This window comes from Saccopteryx leptura, chromosome 4 (genome assembly GCF_036850995.1).
Source record: "Saccopteryx leptura isolate mSacLep1 chromosome 4, mSacLep1_pri_phased_curated, whole genome shotgun sequence".
Classification (NCBI taxonomy): domain Eukaryota; kingdom Metazoa; phylum Chordata; class Mammalia; order Chiroptera; family Emballonuridae; genus Saccopteryx; species Saccopteryx leptura.
The window spans coordinates 99,282,212-99,300,427 of NC_089506.1; the positions used below are offsets into that span (position 1 = coordinate 99,282,212).

Sequence of the window (18,216 nt, forward strand, 5' to 3'; positions counted from 1 at the left end):
CTGTCCCATTGTGTCCCTCACGACAGTGACTGGAGAGAAGGACCATCACAGGGCAGCAGTGAGCCAGCCCCTGAAGCACAGGTAAAGAGAAACGGGAACTACAGTAAGCCCCACAGACAGGAATCATACTGAGGACAGGAAGTGAACATGCTTCCAGGTCCTGCGAGAACAAGGATTAGGGACCATGACTTTAAGAACTTTGAAGTCTGGGACTCTTATAGACTTCCTCAGGGTTACTATTTTAGTTACCCTGTTTCCTGTGAGAGATTCCCCATAAAAACCTGTAGACGAGAGGGTTGATGAGTTTGACTTCCTGGACAGGAAGAAAGTACAGGACTTAGAAAACTCTGTCCACATCTCTCCAAGGGAGACAGGGTGTGAGGAGTAGAGTAGAAGAAAAGGGCTTACGAAGAAGGGAAAGCAGCAAGGAGCAGATGAATCCAGAAATGGAATTTTAAGATATGGAACATAAGTCCCAGGCGTTCAAGGCTGAACCACCCCCACCAAACCAGATAAACACGCAAGCTTGCTGTGAGGCTGACTGCAAGCCGCACTCAAACACGTTCCCATCAGCCACTGTCTCCAGCACCTCTGCACTGCTGTCTGTGCTCACCCAGTTCTGACTGGAACAGCCACCCTTCCCCACCTGTCTGTCACCTTCCACTCATCCCTCAGAATTCTAATGAGCTCCTTGAAGCTCTGCCTGACTCTCACTCTGCTTTCTCTCCTCCAAATCTGAGAGCCAGAACAGTTCCCTCCGTGGGGTTCCTAACCCCCTGTCTCTACAGCACTCCCCACACTGTGCCCCAGTAATGTGGCAAGTGCCTCGGCAAGAAGACACACTCCTTGAGGGCAGGGCTGTGTCTCTATTCATGTTCCTTTTCCTGGCAACTCACATAGACCTGCAGGGAATAACTGTTAACATTTGAGGAGAGGGAAGAAAAGGAAAGGGAAGTTATATACTTCATTCTTGTTAAAGGAGGTAGAAACCTCTTCCAGGAGGTGCTGCTCCCTTTTTTACCAAAAAGGAAACAAACAATGACAGAGCCCTCTGCTATCTGCGCACAGCTCTTGGCACCCAGTTACTTCAATCCGCACACCACTCATTCTCGTGGGACAAAACGTACTTATTTTGGAGAGAAGCAAACTAAAGTTCTGAGCAGTCAAGAACCCCACACACAATGAAATTTTGAAGGCAAATACATTGTGACTCAACAGACAGGGCTACTTTCAGTTTCACCAAATGCAGAACAGAAAATGTCAGGATGTACCCTCACTGAACTCATTTGTAGGGGAGTTTATGTACTTACGTCAGAAGTCAAAGACCAGTCACTGCAAGGTTATAAAATAGCCTAAAACATGTGTCTGGGAATTCCCTGCATGGTACCTAAGATTCAGGAGGGGGACCAGTGGAGAAGTCAAGCCAGATCTTCTCTTTTCTTGGGCAGTGATATTTTAAATGGACTCCAGGTACGTGTTTGCCATGGCCAGTGTTCAGCTTTCCCTCATGGTCTCTGAAATGTCTCAGCTTTGGGTCTTCCTTCCACTTCCCTCTGATTCGTTAATAACTCTCATAGAATTAGATCAGTTTGCATAATATTTAGAAGTGTTTTTGCATTTTTACTTTTTAGAAAAGCTACCAGGGCCTAGCCAGTTGGTTCAGTGGTAGAGTGGTAGAGTGTCAGCCCGGTGTATAGACGTCCGGGGTTTGATTCTGGTCAGGGCACACAGGAGAAGCAACCATCTGCTTCTGCACCCCTCCCCCTCTCTAGCTCTCTCTTCTTCTCTCGAAGCCATGGCTCAGTTGGAGCAAGCTGGCTCTGGGCACAGAAGCTGGCTCCATGGCCTCACCTGAATAGTTCAGGTGCCAAGCAATGGAGCTATGGCCTCAGATGGGCAGAGTATCACCTAGTAGGGGGCTTGCTGGGGTAGATCTGGTCTGGGCACATGTGGGAGTCTGTATCTCTGGCTCCCCATTTCTCATTTAAAAAAAATTAAAAAGGAAGAAAGAAAGAAAGAGAGAGAGAAAGAGAAGCTATTATATGAATGTCATTAACAAATATCAACTGCAGTCAAAAATAAAAAAATAAAAAAAGTGCCCTGGACGGGTTGCTAAGTGGATAGAGCATCATCCCAATGTGTGGAGGCTACAGGTTCCATCCCCAGTCAGGGCACACTATATCATAAGCTATCAATGAGTGCTCAACTACGTGGATGAATTGATGCTTCTCTCTCTCTCTCTCTCACCCCCTTCCCCTTTCTTCCCCCTCTCTCTTCCTGCCCCCCACCCCTTCCTCTTTCTCTCTCAAATCAGGAAAAATTAAAGGATGGACGGAAGGAGGAAGGAAGGAAGGGAGGGAGGGAGGAAGGGAGGGAGGGAGGAAGGAAGGAAGGAAGGAAGGAAGGAAGGAGAGTAATATTACAGTAAAATCACAAGAGGTAAACTAGCTGCTTTTCTTTAAACTTAAAAATTCTCATGAAATGTCAAATCTTCCAATTCTTGGCTCAAAACTAGCCTAAAAATATACTTACTATACTACTAATTAGCAGACTTGGATTATGATCCCTGCTTAATCTCTCCCAGGTGGAGTTTCTACCACCCTCTGAGCCAAGATTTGTGCTTTTTGTGTGTGCGCACGTGTGTGTTTGTGTGTATGTGTGTGTGTGTGTGTGTGTGTGTGTGAGAGAGAGAGAGAGAGAGAGAGACAGAGAGAGAGAGAGACAGAGACAGACAGAGAGAAGAACAGATAGGGACAGAAAGACAGGAAGGGAGAGAGATAAGCAGCATCATTTCTTTGTTGTATCACCTCAGTTGTTCATTGATTGCTTTCTCATATGTGCCTTGACCGGGGAAGGCTGGGGGGCTACAGCTGAGCCAGAAACCTTGGGTGTCAGGCCAGTGACCTTTAGGCTTAAGCCAGTGACCATGGGGTCATGTCTACGATCCCACCTCAAGCCAGTGAGCCTGTGCTCAAGCTGGATGAGCCCACAGTCAAGTCAGCGACCTCAGGGTTTCAAACCTGGGTCCTCTGCGTTCCAGGCCGACGCTCTATCCACTGTGCCACTGCCTCATCAGGCAGATTTGTGCATTTAAACAAGAAGGGCCTAGACAACCTAATCTCTAAACATTATCTGATTCTAATATTCTTTAATTCTAAAAATAAGAGATTGCTGTTGTATAATCACTGTAAAATTCTTAATTTCCAAATTCTCTTAGTGAACATGCATTACTTCTGTAATTAGAAAAAAAATTATTAAAACTGAAGAGTAAAAAAATTGCAAACATCTGCACAGATGGTTTCCTGTAACAGAGCCAACAAACAGAACCCAAAAGTCAGACTAGAAGACATACACTTGAAATGCACTGCTAGTTTGCATGGCTCTAAAACTCATTGACTTATAAAACTTCCTGTCAAAGTCATAACCTCCTTTTCAAGCAGGAAATATAAAATCCCCTGCACTTTCCCTTTGACATAGTATATGCTATAAATGGCAAAAATGAGAACTGCTTTCGAGTAGGTTGGTCGTCAGGCATGACCAAGGCAGCCATGACAAATGTTGGCGGGGGAGTGGGAAATCAGTGTGTCTGCACAAATAAAATACAAATTCGAAATAAATGCAAGAAAAATATTTAGTAAGGAACACTGAATGGACAAACTAATTGGAAGGGAGAATGTGACAGAATGGCAAATAATTTTCAGATTATAATTCCGGCAAATTCACTAAGCAAGGAGTTTGAGAAGGGACAGAGTAATATGATATAAATAAAGATGAGTATCATTGTATTTGATGAAGCCAAGTATTTCACAGCCTTGGGATTCTCGGGCTGCTGGACCTACCAGAAGTACAGAACACTTAGTTATCAAATTCCCTGCTGCCATCACCAGCTGGGACACACGCAAGAAAATTTCTGAACAAACTGTTCAACCCCTCCATAGATATTAGCCAGTTATGCTGGCATAGCAACGTGGTATATTTCTGATGTGGTACCACAGCAGTCTGCCAGGGCTCAGTTCAGACCATTAATTAGCAAAATTCACACATTCTTTAATTTTGGCAGTAAAATATTCACAGTATTTCCATATTAAATAATTTGATAAACATTTACTAAGCTTGTACCAGGAAAAAAAATAAGTTCCTGGTCATAATAGACCTACAATTAATAGATGAAATGAGACCCAAAAAATTATACAAAATTATAGTAGCCTGGCCTGTGGTGGCACAGTGGATAGGGCGCCAACCTGAAATGCTGAGGTCGCCAGTTTGAAACCTTGGGCTTGCCCAGTTAAGGCACATACGACAAGCAACCAATGAATAGCTAGAGTGAAGCAACTACTTCTTGTCTCTCCTGTAACCCATAAAATCAATAAATAAAATCTTAATAAAATAAAAGAATTATATAGTAACATTATATAGAACTATATATAGTAACAATGTACAGAGTCCTGCGTAGTTGGCATAAAATATATGTTTACTAATTTTCAAGTATATAAAAAATTTAAAAATCAATGGCTATAAAAATTAGAAAATAAAGCAGTTACTTCTAGCTGAAAAAGATTTAATTTAATTTTATAAATTAATCAAGAACTTAAAATGGCTTAATGAAATTTAGAAAATATTTTCTCATCTAAAGTTTATTAATATTGGTATAATTCTGAATAAAATGTTTAAATCCATGAAAATTGGCCAACACCTCTTTGGATAAAGAGAACAGGAGAGTATATCTCTTCTCTTTCAAAGGAACTTGGGAGGCGCATTAATTAAATGCAATGATCAAGATTTTTTGGATGTTGATTGTTAGGTGTAATAAAATTGTGGTTATATTAGAGATAAATTCTGAAATATTTATAAGTAAAATGCATTATGTCAAAGATGGAATAAAAGATGATATTTTAAAAGTGTTGGAGGAATAGATAAAACAAGTTGGACAAAATGTTGTTAATTATTGAAGCTAAGTGATGGGTGCAAGGGAGTTCAATATACACATAATCTACTTTTGTAGAATATATTAAAAACTTTCTATAATAAAAATTTTAAATGCCCTGTACTCTATATGTAAAGCACTTAAGGTAAGTTAGCTATTACATATTGTTATTATGTTGCTATTATTACTAGTATAAAAATTAGCATGGCCTGACCTGTGGTGGCGCAGTGGATAAAGCATCGACCTGGAATGCTGAGGTCACCGGTTCAAAACCCTAGGCTTGCCTGGTCAAGGCACATATGGGAGTTGATGCTTCCAGCTCCTCCCCCCATCTCTCTTTCCTCTCCCTCTCCCTCTCCCTCTCTCTCTCTCTCTCTCTCTCTCTCTCTCTCTCTCTCTCCCTCCTGTCTCTCCTCTCTAAAATGAGTAAATAAAATAAAAATTTTAAAAAAATTAGCATGATTAAAAATAAAAAAGGCACGAGCTTTGAAGGTCTACGCCCTAACTCTGTTGTTACCTAGCTATGTGATCTTCAACTAGTATTTTAACCTTTTGAGCATTAGCTTATCTGTAAAATGTGGAAAATAAAAATATTTATCTCGAAGCACTATAGAACTAAATGAGATGACCAAAAAAAGTACAATCACTGGAAATTAAACGACATACAAATATTAAATTACCATTTTTAATTCTTTCTCATAAGGAACTTAAAATTCAATTATAGGAGAAATAAAAACACATCATAACAACTCTAAAAGAAAACTGAATAAAAATAGTGACAAAATAGTGCAAAATTTCAGAAGAAGACAAGATTATTTCTATTTGGGGGGAGACTGAAAAGGTTTCATAGAGAAAAAACCATCTGAGCTTTTGAAAATTGGCAGGATTTTCACAGGCATAAGTGGAGGAAGAAGCACTGTATGAAGCAAACACCAAGAAAAATGGCAGGGGCGCAAAGGGCATGATATACTCAGGGAGGGCAAGACACTCTCATTTGGAGGAACTAGAATTATAAAAGTAGTTTGGAGCCAGGTCATAGGTCATTCTGAGTGTCTCTCTAAGAAAGAGATTTCTCTGATAGGCAAGGGTCCACTTCCAACTTCTGGCAGAAAAACAAAATTAAGAGATGCTTTCTAAGATTTATGTCACTACTGGTCAGAAATTACCATGAAATTGAAAAGAGTACCTAAAGAATTAGTACAGTAAAAACATGAAGCACATAACAGTCAGAGAAGGCATCCTTTATGCAAATCAGCCAGAGCTAACTTTTTATTTGATAAGGAAGGCATATTATATTAGAATTTCAGTAAGGGCAAAATAGATGCTCTGTAGAATACAAGAGTTTACATATAAAACTTCACCGACTGCTATTCTTTTGCAAAACAGTACAAAAGCTGGCTTATTTATTTTATTTTATTTTTTTTAGTAAGGGAGAGAGAGAGAGAGAGACCAGCTGGAATGTGGAAGGGAGAGAGTTGAGAAGAATCAATTCTTCATTGTGGCATCTTAGTTGTTCACTGATTGCTTTCTCCTATGTGTTTTGACCAGGGTGCTACAGCAGAACGAGTGACCCCTTGCTCAAGCCAATGACCTTAGACTCAAGCCAGTGACACCTGGGCTCAAGCCAGCAACCATGGGGTCATGTCTATGATCCCACGCTCAAGCTGGTGACCCTGTGCTCAAGATGGTAAGCCCATGCTCAAGCCGGTGATCTCGGGGCCTTGAACCTGCCCTCAGCATCCCAGTCTGATGCCCTATCCACTGGTCAAGCTGTCTTAAACTTTTTTAAGACATTGGCAAACCTGGAAAACAACTGGACTATATTCGTGTAGAAGTAGCTATGAATTTTTAATTGTGCCTCATTAAATATAAATAACATTTTGATGACTTTCTTTGGAATTTTGTCTAATATCAGAAACAAAAAAAACACATCATTATCTGTAGATGATTAAATTTTCTTTTCTTAAACCAAAATACTGTGTATTTTTAAAATAATCCTTATATTAAAGGCACCTGAGCATTTTAGAACAAAACATTGATAAAATAGTGTTTCCTTCAAATATCTAATAAAATGCAACTGACTCTCAAAACTCAAGCCAGCGTATAGATGCAAGCTCTATATATTTTATAAAGTATTCTTACACAAATACAGAAGTTATTCTTACAGTTTTTAAACAAAAACAACAGAAAAATGCTGCTACAGGCTAATTCTATAACCCAAAATATTCACAATAAGTATTTTGTGTATCAAATAGAATATAGTTCTACAAATAAAAAGAAAGTAAGATATGGGAAGGACAGAAGATTATTTCTGAGTAGAGTTGGCACAGAAAAAGTTCCACTGACTAGAAAATAAATAGGCATTTTTCTTTTTACCCTCTCAGTCAAGTTGAATAAATAGAAAATCATCCCATGCTTTTTTTTAAGTCAGTATGAAACTTCTGATTGCATGAAAGGTGCATGTCATGTTATAAATACAGTAAATAGAAAATAATGCATGTAACAGCATAAAAAATAGTTCTACGTTATGCAGCATTATTATAGACTATGAGACCATCAAACGTAATTTCCACGTACCCTATCCCTTTGACTGACAGGCAGTAAATCTATCTCACTTCCTTGAAAGTAGATGTACTGTACCCTAAAATCCCACATAAAAAATTAAAAGGATAAAAAAAATCAATTTTGCTTTCATTCCAACTTGGGTCCTGTATAATGTCTCCCACAAAGAAAGGTGATGGCAAGAAGGACTGTTCTGCCATCAACGAGGTAGTGAACTAGAGAGAGTACCATCTACATCCACTAATGCATCCATGGAGTGGGGTCCCGTGAAGTGCGCCCCCCGGCAGTCAAAGAGATCCAGACATTTGCCATGAGAGAGATGGAACTCCAGATGTGCCCACTGACACCAGGTTCAACAAGCTGTCTCGGCCAAGGGAATAAGGACTGTTTCATACTGCATCTGGGTGTGGTCATCCAGGAAACGTGATGAGGATGAGGATTCACCAAACAAGCTCAATACGTTGGTCATCTACGTACCTGTCACCACTTTAAAAAATCTACACACAGTTAATGTGGATGAGAAATAACTGCTGATAGCTGAATAAAGTTATAAAACTGCCACAAAAATATAAATTCTATTTCACCATAAGAAGATGTGGGCCCTGGCAGGTTGGCTCAGTGGTAGAGCGTCGGCCTGGCGTGGAGAAATTTTGGGTTCGATTCCCAGCCAGGGCACACAGGAGAAGCGTCCATTAGCTTCTGCACCCCTCCTCCTCTCCTTCCTCTCTGTCTCTCTTCCCCTCCCACAGCCAAGGCTCCACTGGAGCAAAATTGGCCCAGGCGCTGAGGATGGCTCTATGGCCTCTGCCTCAGGCGCTAGAGTGGCCCTGGTTGCAGCAGAGCAATGCCCCAGATAGGCAGAGCGTTGCCCCCTGGTGGGCATGCCGGGTGGATCCCGGTTAGGCGCATGCGGGAGTCTGTCTGACTGCCTCCCTGTTTCCAACTTCAGAAAAATACAAAAAAAAAAAAAAAAAAAAAGATGTGGGCTATGTTTTGCCATAAATAATGTTTATGAAACTATTTTTGGCTTCCTAATAGAATAGTTTTGAAATCTTGTCTAATCTCGATAGAAAATAGTATTACATGGAAAGAAAATTTGGGATTAGGCTTAATAAAGATGATAAACCTTGAGGTTTCTCAAAAATCAACAGAATTTTTCATTTCCTCATGTAAAAATATTATCACTGGTAACAGAGCAATTTTTCAAAACATCTCTAAATTTACAATTTCAACTGTTGAAAAGTTTCTTTCATGGACTTCAGCCAGTTTCTACTTTGCAAACAGAAGGCTGGGTAGACTGTATCTACCCATAAACAGTTTGTATTAAGAGACTCATTAACACTTTATTAGATAACTATACTACTCCACTGCTGGCTTCTCTGTCAATATTTCATTCCCAAAGCTTCACTTCTGAGGGTTGTTTTTTATTTTGTTTTTTTTTTGAGTTGTCATTATGTTTTTTTATAAAGACAAAGAGAAAGAAAGGAGCCAGATTAACTGCTACAAATGATTTACTGATTTTCAATATAAATCATGTGATTAAAATAGGCATTTTTCCAGATGGTTGTCACTTTGCATTTGAAACACCAGCGATACCCCCCCCCCCCGAGAGAGCAGCCAGTTAGCAGTCCTCACACTATCAGCTGCGCCTTCACTTGCCTGTCTTTTTTTTTTTTTCCACAAGATCTAAGGGTGAAGGTGAGAGGCACACAGAGTATAGAGAGGTGCTGAAATACCACTGATAAACAAAGCAGTATATTTTCTCAAAGCTGTTGATGAAGGACCTGAGTTACTATAACCACAAAAGGAAAAGAAGTCTAGATGGAGCCGAGCACAGGGAAAGAGAGCACATCACTCCATAGCAGTCCTTCACAAAGCACCCCTCTGTGGGGTACCAGCTGGGAACCTGCCAGTGAATACCACAGGGGGCTTTATCCCCCCTCATGCACGCCAAATGGAAGTGGTCAAGAGTCTAAGCATAATGAATGAGGGCATTATGTAAGTGAGAAGGCTCCTGTCACAAAGTATAATAATGTATAATTATTAATAACATATACATACATCATTATCACATTGTACACTTCAAATATAGTATAATTTTGTCAATTATGCCTTCAATTAAGCTAGAAAAAAAAGACTCTAAACTCTTGCTGAGATCTTAACACTGACATTAGCTTCTGAAAACAAGTCTGAAAGGAACTAAAACTGGCTGAAGTACTCACAAAGCTCTATTTGGATTTTTAACCAGCACTTTGGTCTACTTTTGTACTCCCTGACCTGGTAAGTGTAAGCATGCACAAAGTGAGACCTTGTTCAATTCACTAAATACTAATTAGCACATAATTATTACTAGAAATTTAAAAATAATTAGTGTTGTACTATTCTTTCCTAGTGAAAATGCTGCTAGTCTCCAATCCTTTCAGTATGTTACCATAACCAGTTGAATGATAACTATTTATTCTCTTAAGTGGACAGCCCTAGATACTATCTAATTTACCTATTTCCTTTACTAAGCAGCTGCAAATTTACAAAATAAAAAATTTAGTCAATTTGTCTTAGAATCTCCTGTCACCCTAGGCTTTAGTGTCAAGGACTGAAAGCTGGGCTATTAACTGCTCTTCTTCCTCCTACTTGGGAAAAATGATTTCTCAGTACATAAGATTAGGCAGAACTTTTCAAACAGTGAAAAAAAAACTCCGTGTATAATTTAACACTTTCCTTTTAATAGTTTAGAAAAAAAATAAAACAAGAGAATACTAAAGTGCTTTTTAATAGTACAGTGACACACGGATTTAATTTTAACTGAGCATCTACAATGAGCCAAGCACTGTGTGAAGTGCTTTCCATTCATTATCTCATGTGATCTTTACATTCACTCAATAAAGTAGTACAATTTTTATTCCCGGTGAGATATAAGGAAACTGAGCCTTAGTAAGATAAGCAACGTGCTCAAAGCCACGAGCCATCTGTAAAAGAGTTGCTATTAGACCTCTAGCCAGTTAACTGCCAAGCCTGTGCACTCAACCAGTAAAGTATTTGTCCCATTTTTTACAATCAACATTTTAAAATGATAAGTTTGAAGGACTAAAGAATATATTTTGTTTTTATAGGTTAAAAAAAGAAAAAATTAAGACCAACCTCCTTCTGAAAGCTTATTGTCCTTGAGATAAGACCAATGTCAAAAAACTAAAGGTGGTATTCATTGTGAGTCTGATAACTCAATTAAGGAAAATGAACAGAACCCTACTACACATAAAATATTCATCCATTCCCTCCATAAACACATACTGAATATCTACTGTGTAGCAGGTACTGTACTAGGAACTGAGGATACAGAGATGAGCAAGAGGACTGTGGTCTCTGCCCTTGAGGAGCATATAGACAAGTGTGGAAGATATCATTCTACATGTACATGCAATAACATACAACTAGCGTGATGAGAGGGAGAGAGAAGGACACAGAGAAGCAAGGCAATCGTAACTCAGCTAGAGGCCAGGTAAGAAATTCCAGGAGTTGGGGGAGGTGGGAAGGGGGCTGACTGGGTGTGCTCCATGCAGAGGAGAGCAGCATCAAAGACCAGAGCAGAGAGAAAAACTGCAGGAGCTCAGAGAGGCTCAAGCTCACACGGAGTGCAGAAAGGAGGAAGCCCCGTCTGAGGACCAGAGAGAAGGACTGGGGGAGATCCCGCAGGACACTAAAAGCCATTCTGAACACTATACCTAAGGGCAGAGGGGGGCCAATTTAGGCAAAAGAGAGACTTAATCAGATTTTAGTTTTATTAGTATCAATCTGGCTGTCAAGTAGAGAACAGATCAAAGTGGGATTAAGGTGTGGTGCAGCTATAGTAATAAACTATAGCTATAATCCAGGTGCCAGGCTGTGGTAATGTGATAAAAAAAGGTATTTATGAGGCAGAATGAACAGTACCTGATGGCTGATTAAATGTCCGGGATGGTGGGGGGTGGTGAGTTAAGCCCTGAGGTGATTCTAAAGTTTAGAAGGCAGAAGACCCTTATTATTTAAAATAGTAATTTAGGTGAGAAAAGAAGAATCATTTCTAAAAACTTATTCCAACAAAAACAAAAACTCACTGCTTTTAGACTATTCCTATCAATTATTCATTAGTTCCTGAATTCCAGCCATAACTCACCTGATTACCAACCAATAACAGATGTTCTCCAAGAAGAAAGTCTTTGAGCATGTCTTCCATCACCATCATATGCTGGAGAAAAAGAACTACAGGTTAATTGTGTTTTTGCATAATCAAGGTGAAACAAGAAAGTTAATTATAATAATATTTTCAATGGAAAGGAAAATATCTATCATAATAGATAATACCCAAATGATTTGATTTTTTAGAAAAACAAAAATTAATGCTGTGGTTATAAATAAGTTATATAACCAATTAAGTCACTGATATGGAATACCTGAAATAGTTTACCTGAGCAAAACTAAGCTACTCACCAATATTTCAAATATTTTTCAGTTATCTCACAATGTAGAGTTGGCTCATAATTTAATATAAGATTTAAATTAACACTTGCTAATATAAATATACAAAGGCTTTCCAAAATAAATGTGGATTTCCTTGGAACATTTTACACTGATTTATTCCTAGCCATTACTTTCAAAGGATGTATAGCTTTAGAATTAAAAACATACATTATTTACGTCCCACGGTTTTTATTCAAATTATGACACAATATAATAAAAGAACAAGATTAAAGTTGTTTATAATAGTCACAAAGGAAATTACATTGCTTTTTTATATCCTGAAACATAAGACAACTATAAGTAGGTCACAAAGGCTCAGGAAGGTGGGGGCTGAGGGGGGGGAGCTATATCCCAGAATGATTAATATCCACATTAACTTTCTCCTGGTTTTCTGCATCAAACAATACTGGCCTCATAAGTACTGAAGTTACTGACATTCCCTACTTGTAAGAAAGACAGTGTAGAGTTGGTAATTGAAGCCATGGAATGGATGAGAGAAGAATCTGACTGTCTCAATCTTTTTTAAAATTTATTTTATTTTAATTTATTCATTTTTAGAGAGGAAAGAGAGAAAGAAAAGGGGGGGAGGAGCAGGAAGCATCAACTCCCATATGTGCTTTGACCTGGCAAGCCCAGGGTTTTGAACCAGAGATCTTAGTGTTCCAGGTCAACATTTTATCCACTGCGCCAGCATAGGTCGAGCTCAATCTTAAAATTTGATTAAGTCTCTCTATTTTGCCTAAATTGGCTCCTCATTTTGTATCTACTATATATATACTGTAGATATTTTTCTAATTTGTGTTTTGCTTTTCTTTTCCCAATTTGGTTTGTGGACTTTTTTGATATCTAGAATATTTTACTTTTACAAGTAAAAGTAAAATTAAGCAATTTCACCCCAGAGTTTCTTTTAATTTTTTATTAATTTTAATTTATTGTGTTAACATGGATCCAAGTGTCCTGCTCAATATAACACTCTCACCCCCACCCCCGTGACCCCCATTACACCCTCTTTGCCCCCCTCCCCGTAACTCCCTCCCCTTTTCCCTCTGGGATTTGCTGTCCTGTTACCTATATCTCTGTGTTATATATTTAAAATTTCACTAACCCCTTCACCTTCTCTGACCCCACCCCCTCATCTTCCTTCCCTCTGACAGCTGTTCCTCTGCTCCCTGTGACCCCACCTCTGCCTCTATTCCATTCCTCAGTTCATTTGCTCATTAGATTCCACTTATAAGTGAGATCATATGATATTTATCTTTCTCTGCCTGGCTTATTTCACTTAGCATAATAATCTCCAGGTCCACCCATGCCATTGCAAAAGGTAGGATTTCTTTTCTTTTTCTTGACTGTGTAGTATTCCATTGTGTATATGTACCACAGCTTTTTAATCCACTCGTTCACTGACAGACACTTGGGCTCTTTCCAAATCTTGGCTATTGTAAACAATGCTGCAATAAACATGGGGGTACATATCTTCTGTCGAATCAGTGATTTGGTATTCTTAGGATATATTCCTAAAAGTGGGATAGCTGGGTCAAAAGGCAGTTCCATTTTTAATTTTTTGAGGAAATTTCATACTGTTTTCCACAGTGGCTACAGAAGTTTGCATTCCCACCAGCAGTCAACCTACACAATGGGAGAACATATTCACTGATAAGTTTGTAAGGGGTTAATACCAAAATTTATAAAGAATTTCTAAAACTCAACACCAGAGTTTCTTTTGTAGCAAGAAAAATGGAGAAAGTTTTCCTTCCTTCAAGAACAAATGAGTATTCCCTAATGTTTATCTTGGAGGTTTCTATTTTTTAAAAAGTTTTCAGATATAACATACAGCCAGAATTTTAACAAGGCTTGGAGTCTCTTCTGGGAAACTTTTAAGAATAAAAAGAGACATTATCAATATTTCTACTGAGACAACAAATGTAAACAGGGGTCATCTTGAGCAAACCAGGGTAAATGCTCACCCTCGTTCAAAAGGAGTCCTAGAACACTCTTTTAATCTGGGTGCTAATGATAATGTGGTCTGGAGACATCTTCCTTTTAACTAAGATGAAAGGCCAATGCCAATTCCCAAACAACTTTCATTCAATTCTCCCAGAAATAAATGGGCTAATCTGCATAAAGAATAGATAGAAAAATTGGAATGAGCCCCTGTATAACCAGGTAAAAAATCAACATAAAATACTGAAAAACAATCCAAACTATAGCTATAGCCTTCTTTACTTTTTCTCATGTCTTCCTACTTCATACCTTTATTACATCTAACTACATTATTCAAACCGACAGATATTAGTAAGGCTCAGGTAACTGCCTCCATACCATATCTTTTGCTCCATAAGATGCAATCCTTTTCCCCCAAAAGTGGAGGAAAAAATGCCCGTGCATCTTATGGAGCAAAAAATACGGTATTTTATTAATATTTTAACACACCATTTGGCTCAGAATATTGGGGTTTTTTTTTATTTTGTTCCTTAAAACCTTAGGTGTGTCTTATGGTCGGATGCGTCTTATGGAGTGAAAAATACGGTAATTCTTAAGTTCTTGGCTCACTTAGTATTACAGAGAATTTCTTAAATGTCTCCTTTCCCTGTTCTGTTTCTCCAGATTACTTCCTACCTCTCTAACAATTTCTCTCTGGTCTTCTAAATAGGATCTTCTTGTTGCGGTAAGTCCTTACATTTCCCATGTTCCTTCACTTGTTCTCTCCATATTTTTGCCTGCTTTCCTGGGGGTAGGGGGATGAGGCGTCACAGCATAGGGCAAAGCAGGTTGTGTCTGGTTTAACACGGCACCCGCTTGAGGACCGAGGGACAATTGTATGCAGGGTACAGTCGTATGCAGGGTTGGGGAGGCCCACTTCAGTGGTTGAAGAGCTACTTCTGACCCTACACTCCCTAACTCCTCTCTCATCCGTTCCATGGCTTCAGCTACCAACTCGGCACTCATCTGCAACAGCAAGACTTTCCTCCTCAATTCCAGCCTTGTCCTACTAACTCGTGAACCACGTGGTTATTTCCAAGTTTCCTCAAACTCAACCTATCTAAAACTTGGTTCATTACTTTGTTCTCAAATTCATTCTTTATCCTGTACCTTTCATCCTAATAGTAGCATTTTCTACCACCTGGCCAAACGCCTTTCATCATCATCCATCCGCCCACCTCTTTCCTCCTTATCAAGAGCCAATTAAACACCAAGTCTAAGCTATTAAGCCACCAAAAAGCTAACTGTCCCTAGCCTTTCATTTTTATCCCCACATTTTCACTTAGGTTTTTATGACCTCTGGCCTAGATCTCGACAAGCCCATTTGGCTTCCCTAACTGCATCTCCCCTTGAGCCAACGTGTCTCTACAGTACAGGCACACCTCATTGTACTGTGTTTCACCTTATTGCACTTTCCAGATTTTGCTTTTTTTTTTTCACTAACTGAAAGCAAGACCCTCCACTAGCAAAAAGACTACAGCTTGCTTCATGGATATCCTCACTTTTCTGCAGTGGTCTGGAACCACACCACAGCATCCCCCAGTGTGCCTGTGCTGACTCCCGCTCTGCGGCTCACACTCAGGCTGCGTGTTTCTTCAGCATTCCTTAAACAAGTCCTAGTACCTCTGAACAAAAGGCACTCCCTAACTTACTGGTTGAGTCCCTGTCTCATCTACCACTCTCCTTCTCCTACACTGAATTCCAGTCACGGGAACAAGTTAGAATAATTTTCTCTTTACTCTTTTGTCTTTCACTTTTGCACCAGACTATGTGCTTCTGGAAGGAGAATCTTTGTCTTTCACCTAACATGAAGTTCTATTAACTCTGTCTGCCTCCTAAATAGCCCTGCAATGTGTCCTTCCCACTCTGTGCCCACAGTCACTGCCTTTGTTCAGATCCTTAACTTTCACCTGGACTACTGCAACAATCTCCTAACTGGTCGCTCTGCATTCATTCCAATACAGACGATGTTAAAGAGTGAATGCAAAGTAAGCAAAAGCGTAAATGGGCTTAAAACTTGCAATGGCTTCCTCAGTTCTTCTGAACAGCATCCAAATTCCCCAATTAGCAAGGTCCAGATGATGTGACTCTTCCTTACTCATCAGCCTGATCTCTTGTCACTCTTCCATTTGCAACCTTGGCTCTGTGCCAATAACAATTAATTGTATGTAGCTCCCTAAATTAGCTATTCTCTCACATAGCCAAGTCTCCGCAAATCCTAGTCTTTCTGTCTGAAAGAGCTCTGAACTGTGCCTGGTTAACTCATTTTTATAATCATTCCAGTCTGGGACCATCCCCTCATCAATGCTACCATGGTAACCTGTGCATATTTCCATCGCACTTATAGTAACTATGTGTCCTTACTTGTCCTCCTTCCCCCTTGACAGACTCTGGCAGCTTGAGCTCCAGCACTGTGTGTGTGTGTGTGTGTGTGTGTGTGTGTGTGTGTGTGTGTGTGTGTGTGTTTTAATCTCAGTATGCTAATACTTTATGACAAGGCTTGACACATGGTAGATATATTAAAATTTTTTAGCTCTAAAGCTCATTAAGTTTATTAAATGGCTATTACACTCTCCTCCTATTTCTCCTCCTTACTGTTGCAAATGTAATATTCCTTAATCACAGATTTAATGAAATAATACTTTTGATTATGAACACTCAAAATCTTATTCATCTTTTCATTAATTCACTCAACAGATACTTATCCAGCAGTCACTATGTGCCAGGCAATATGCTATTTGCTGAAGATACAAAATAAAGAGAACACAACACTTTGCATTAGTGGTACGGAAAAGCATTTTAAAAATCAGTGTCACTTCAATGTGAGAAGAGGACCATAGGGCATAGAACAAGGCACTGAAGACCACTGTTTCAAAGAGAAAGTACAGCACAGAAGGAGACAGTAATGTATGCAACAAAAGCAAATCTAATCAAGCCACTGTCCCTAGAATTGGTACAGATAAAAATTTTCATTAATGGTTAATTCATACTTTATGAAGAGAAGGTATGTTTGGAGATAGGCTACATAAAGTCCCTCAGGGCCACTGTGTAAAGTTCACAGCAGCCCGACGGACCTCAATGTCTACGTCATAAGCACCATGGCAACAGACACTGTTCAAGGGCACCACAGCCCTCCCCGTTACTGAATTTCCTACGGTCTCACATTATGGCAAGTCTCTTCAATGTTTGTTACCATGGAGTTTTTCAAATTGTCACTCATATCAAAGTTTCCTGACTTTTTTTTTCTTTATTACTTTCTACTACATGGACAGAATGTGATGCCATCAATATTTCAAAATAGTATATTTCCCTTACAAATCATGTTTCTGCCTTTATTGATAGGCAAGATTTTTTTCTCCCTCCTCTGTGTCTTATAAGTAACTATTTTCTGTTCATTTTTCTACTGCTTAATAAGAACATTAATGCTCTGGAACAAAATAAAATCTACATTAGTTAATGGACTTCAGAATGAATAAAAAGCAAATTGGATTATGATATTAACCATGCCATAGATGATAAAAGTTTTGACAGATTTCAAAATATTTCATTAATACTTTTATTGAAAAAGAATTTGCCTACATACTTTCTATGTTCTTAATATAATATAGGGATATAAAGTATGGTACTTATTGAATAAAAAATATGGAAAATGGCAGATAAAAAAATTTACTTTAGTATTCCTAAATTCTTAGTATGGGGAAAAGAGTAGATAGAAGTTTTTCTAACATAATTTGTAAATGTAAGGTTATTATTTTTATAACCTTACATTTATATAACCTTTCCTTGCAGATTAGTGACCAAACATTACAGAAAAATTTAAGAGTTTTATTATAAACTATATAACCACTTGACAGAGAATCTGGAAAAGAAAAATAACTTTTTATATTATGAGTGATTTTCTCTGGAAAAAATTCTTATTAAAGTGAACATCTACAATAAAGCATTCAGTTTATACACTTATTTCTGCATCTTAGTAGAAGGTCCAAAATTACAGCTTAGTTTACAAGTGGGACATTATCTACTCCTCTCTCTTAAAAAAGAAAGAAAGAAAGAAATAGTAAAGAATAGGAAAATACTAGAATTTTCAGGAAAAGGAAAGAAATACGAAGGAATTTCCCCTCTTTGACACACCCCTCTTTGAACAAAAATGATTTAACTAACAGAAAAGCAAAAGCATTAGTTCTACTTTGTTTTAAATTTAATAGTATAATTTGTCTGACCAGGCGGTGGCGCAATGGATAGAGTGTCAGGCTGGG

The 18,216-nt window shown here is 38.7% G+C and overlaps 1 protein-coding gene across 2 annotated transcripts in view; it reads right to left on the bottom strand.

Moving 5' to 3' along the window:
• Nucleotides 1-18,216, bottom strand: part of VWA8 (von Willebrand factor A domain containing 8) — a 376,366-nt gene that overhangs the window by 205,539 nt on the left and 152,611 nt on the right. For both annotated transcript variants that reach the window (XM_066380832.1, XM_066380831.1), the window contains exon 20: nt 11,637-11,708. In XM_066380832.1, coding sequence (XP_066236929.1) covers nt 11,637-11,708 — 72 coding nt within the window. The remainder of the gene's footprint in view (nt 1-11,636; nt 11,709-18,216) is intronic.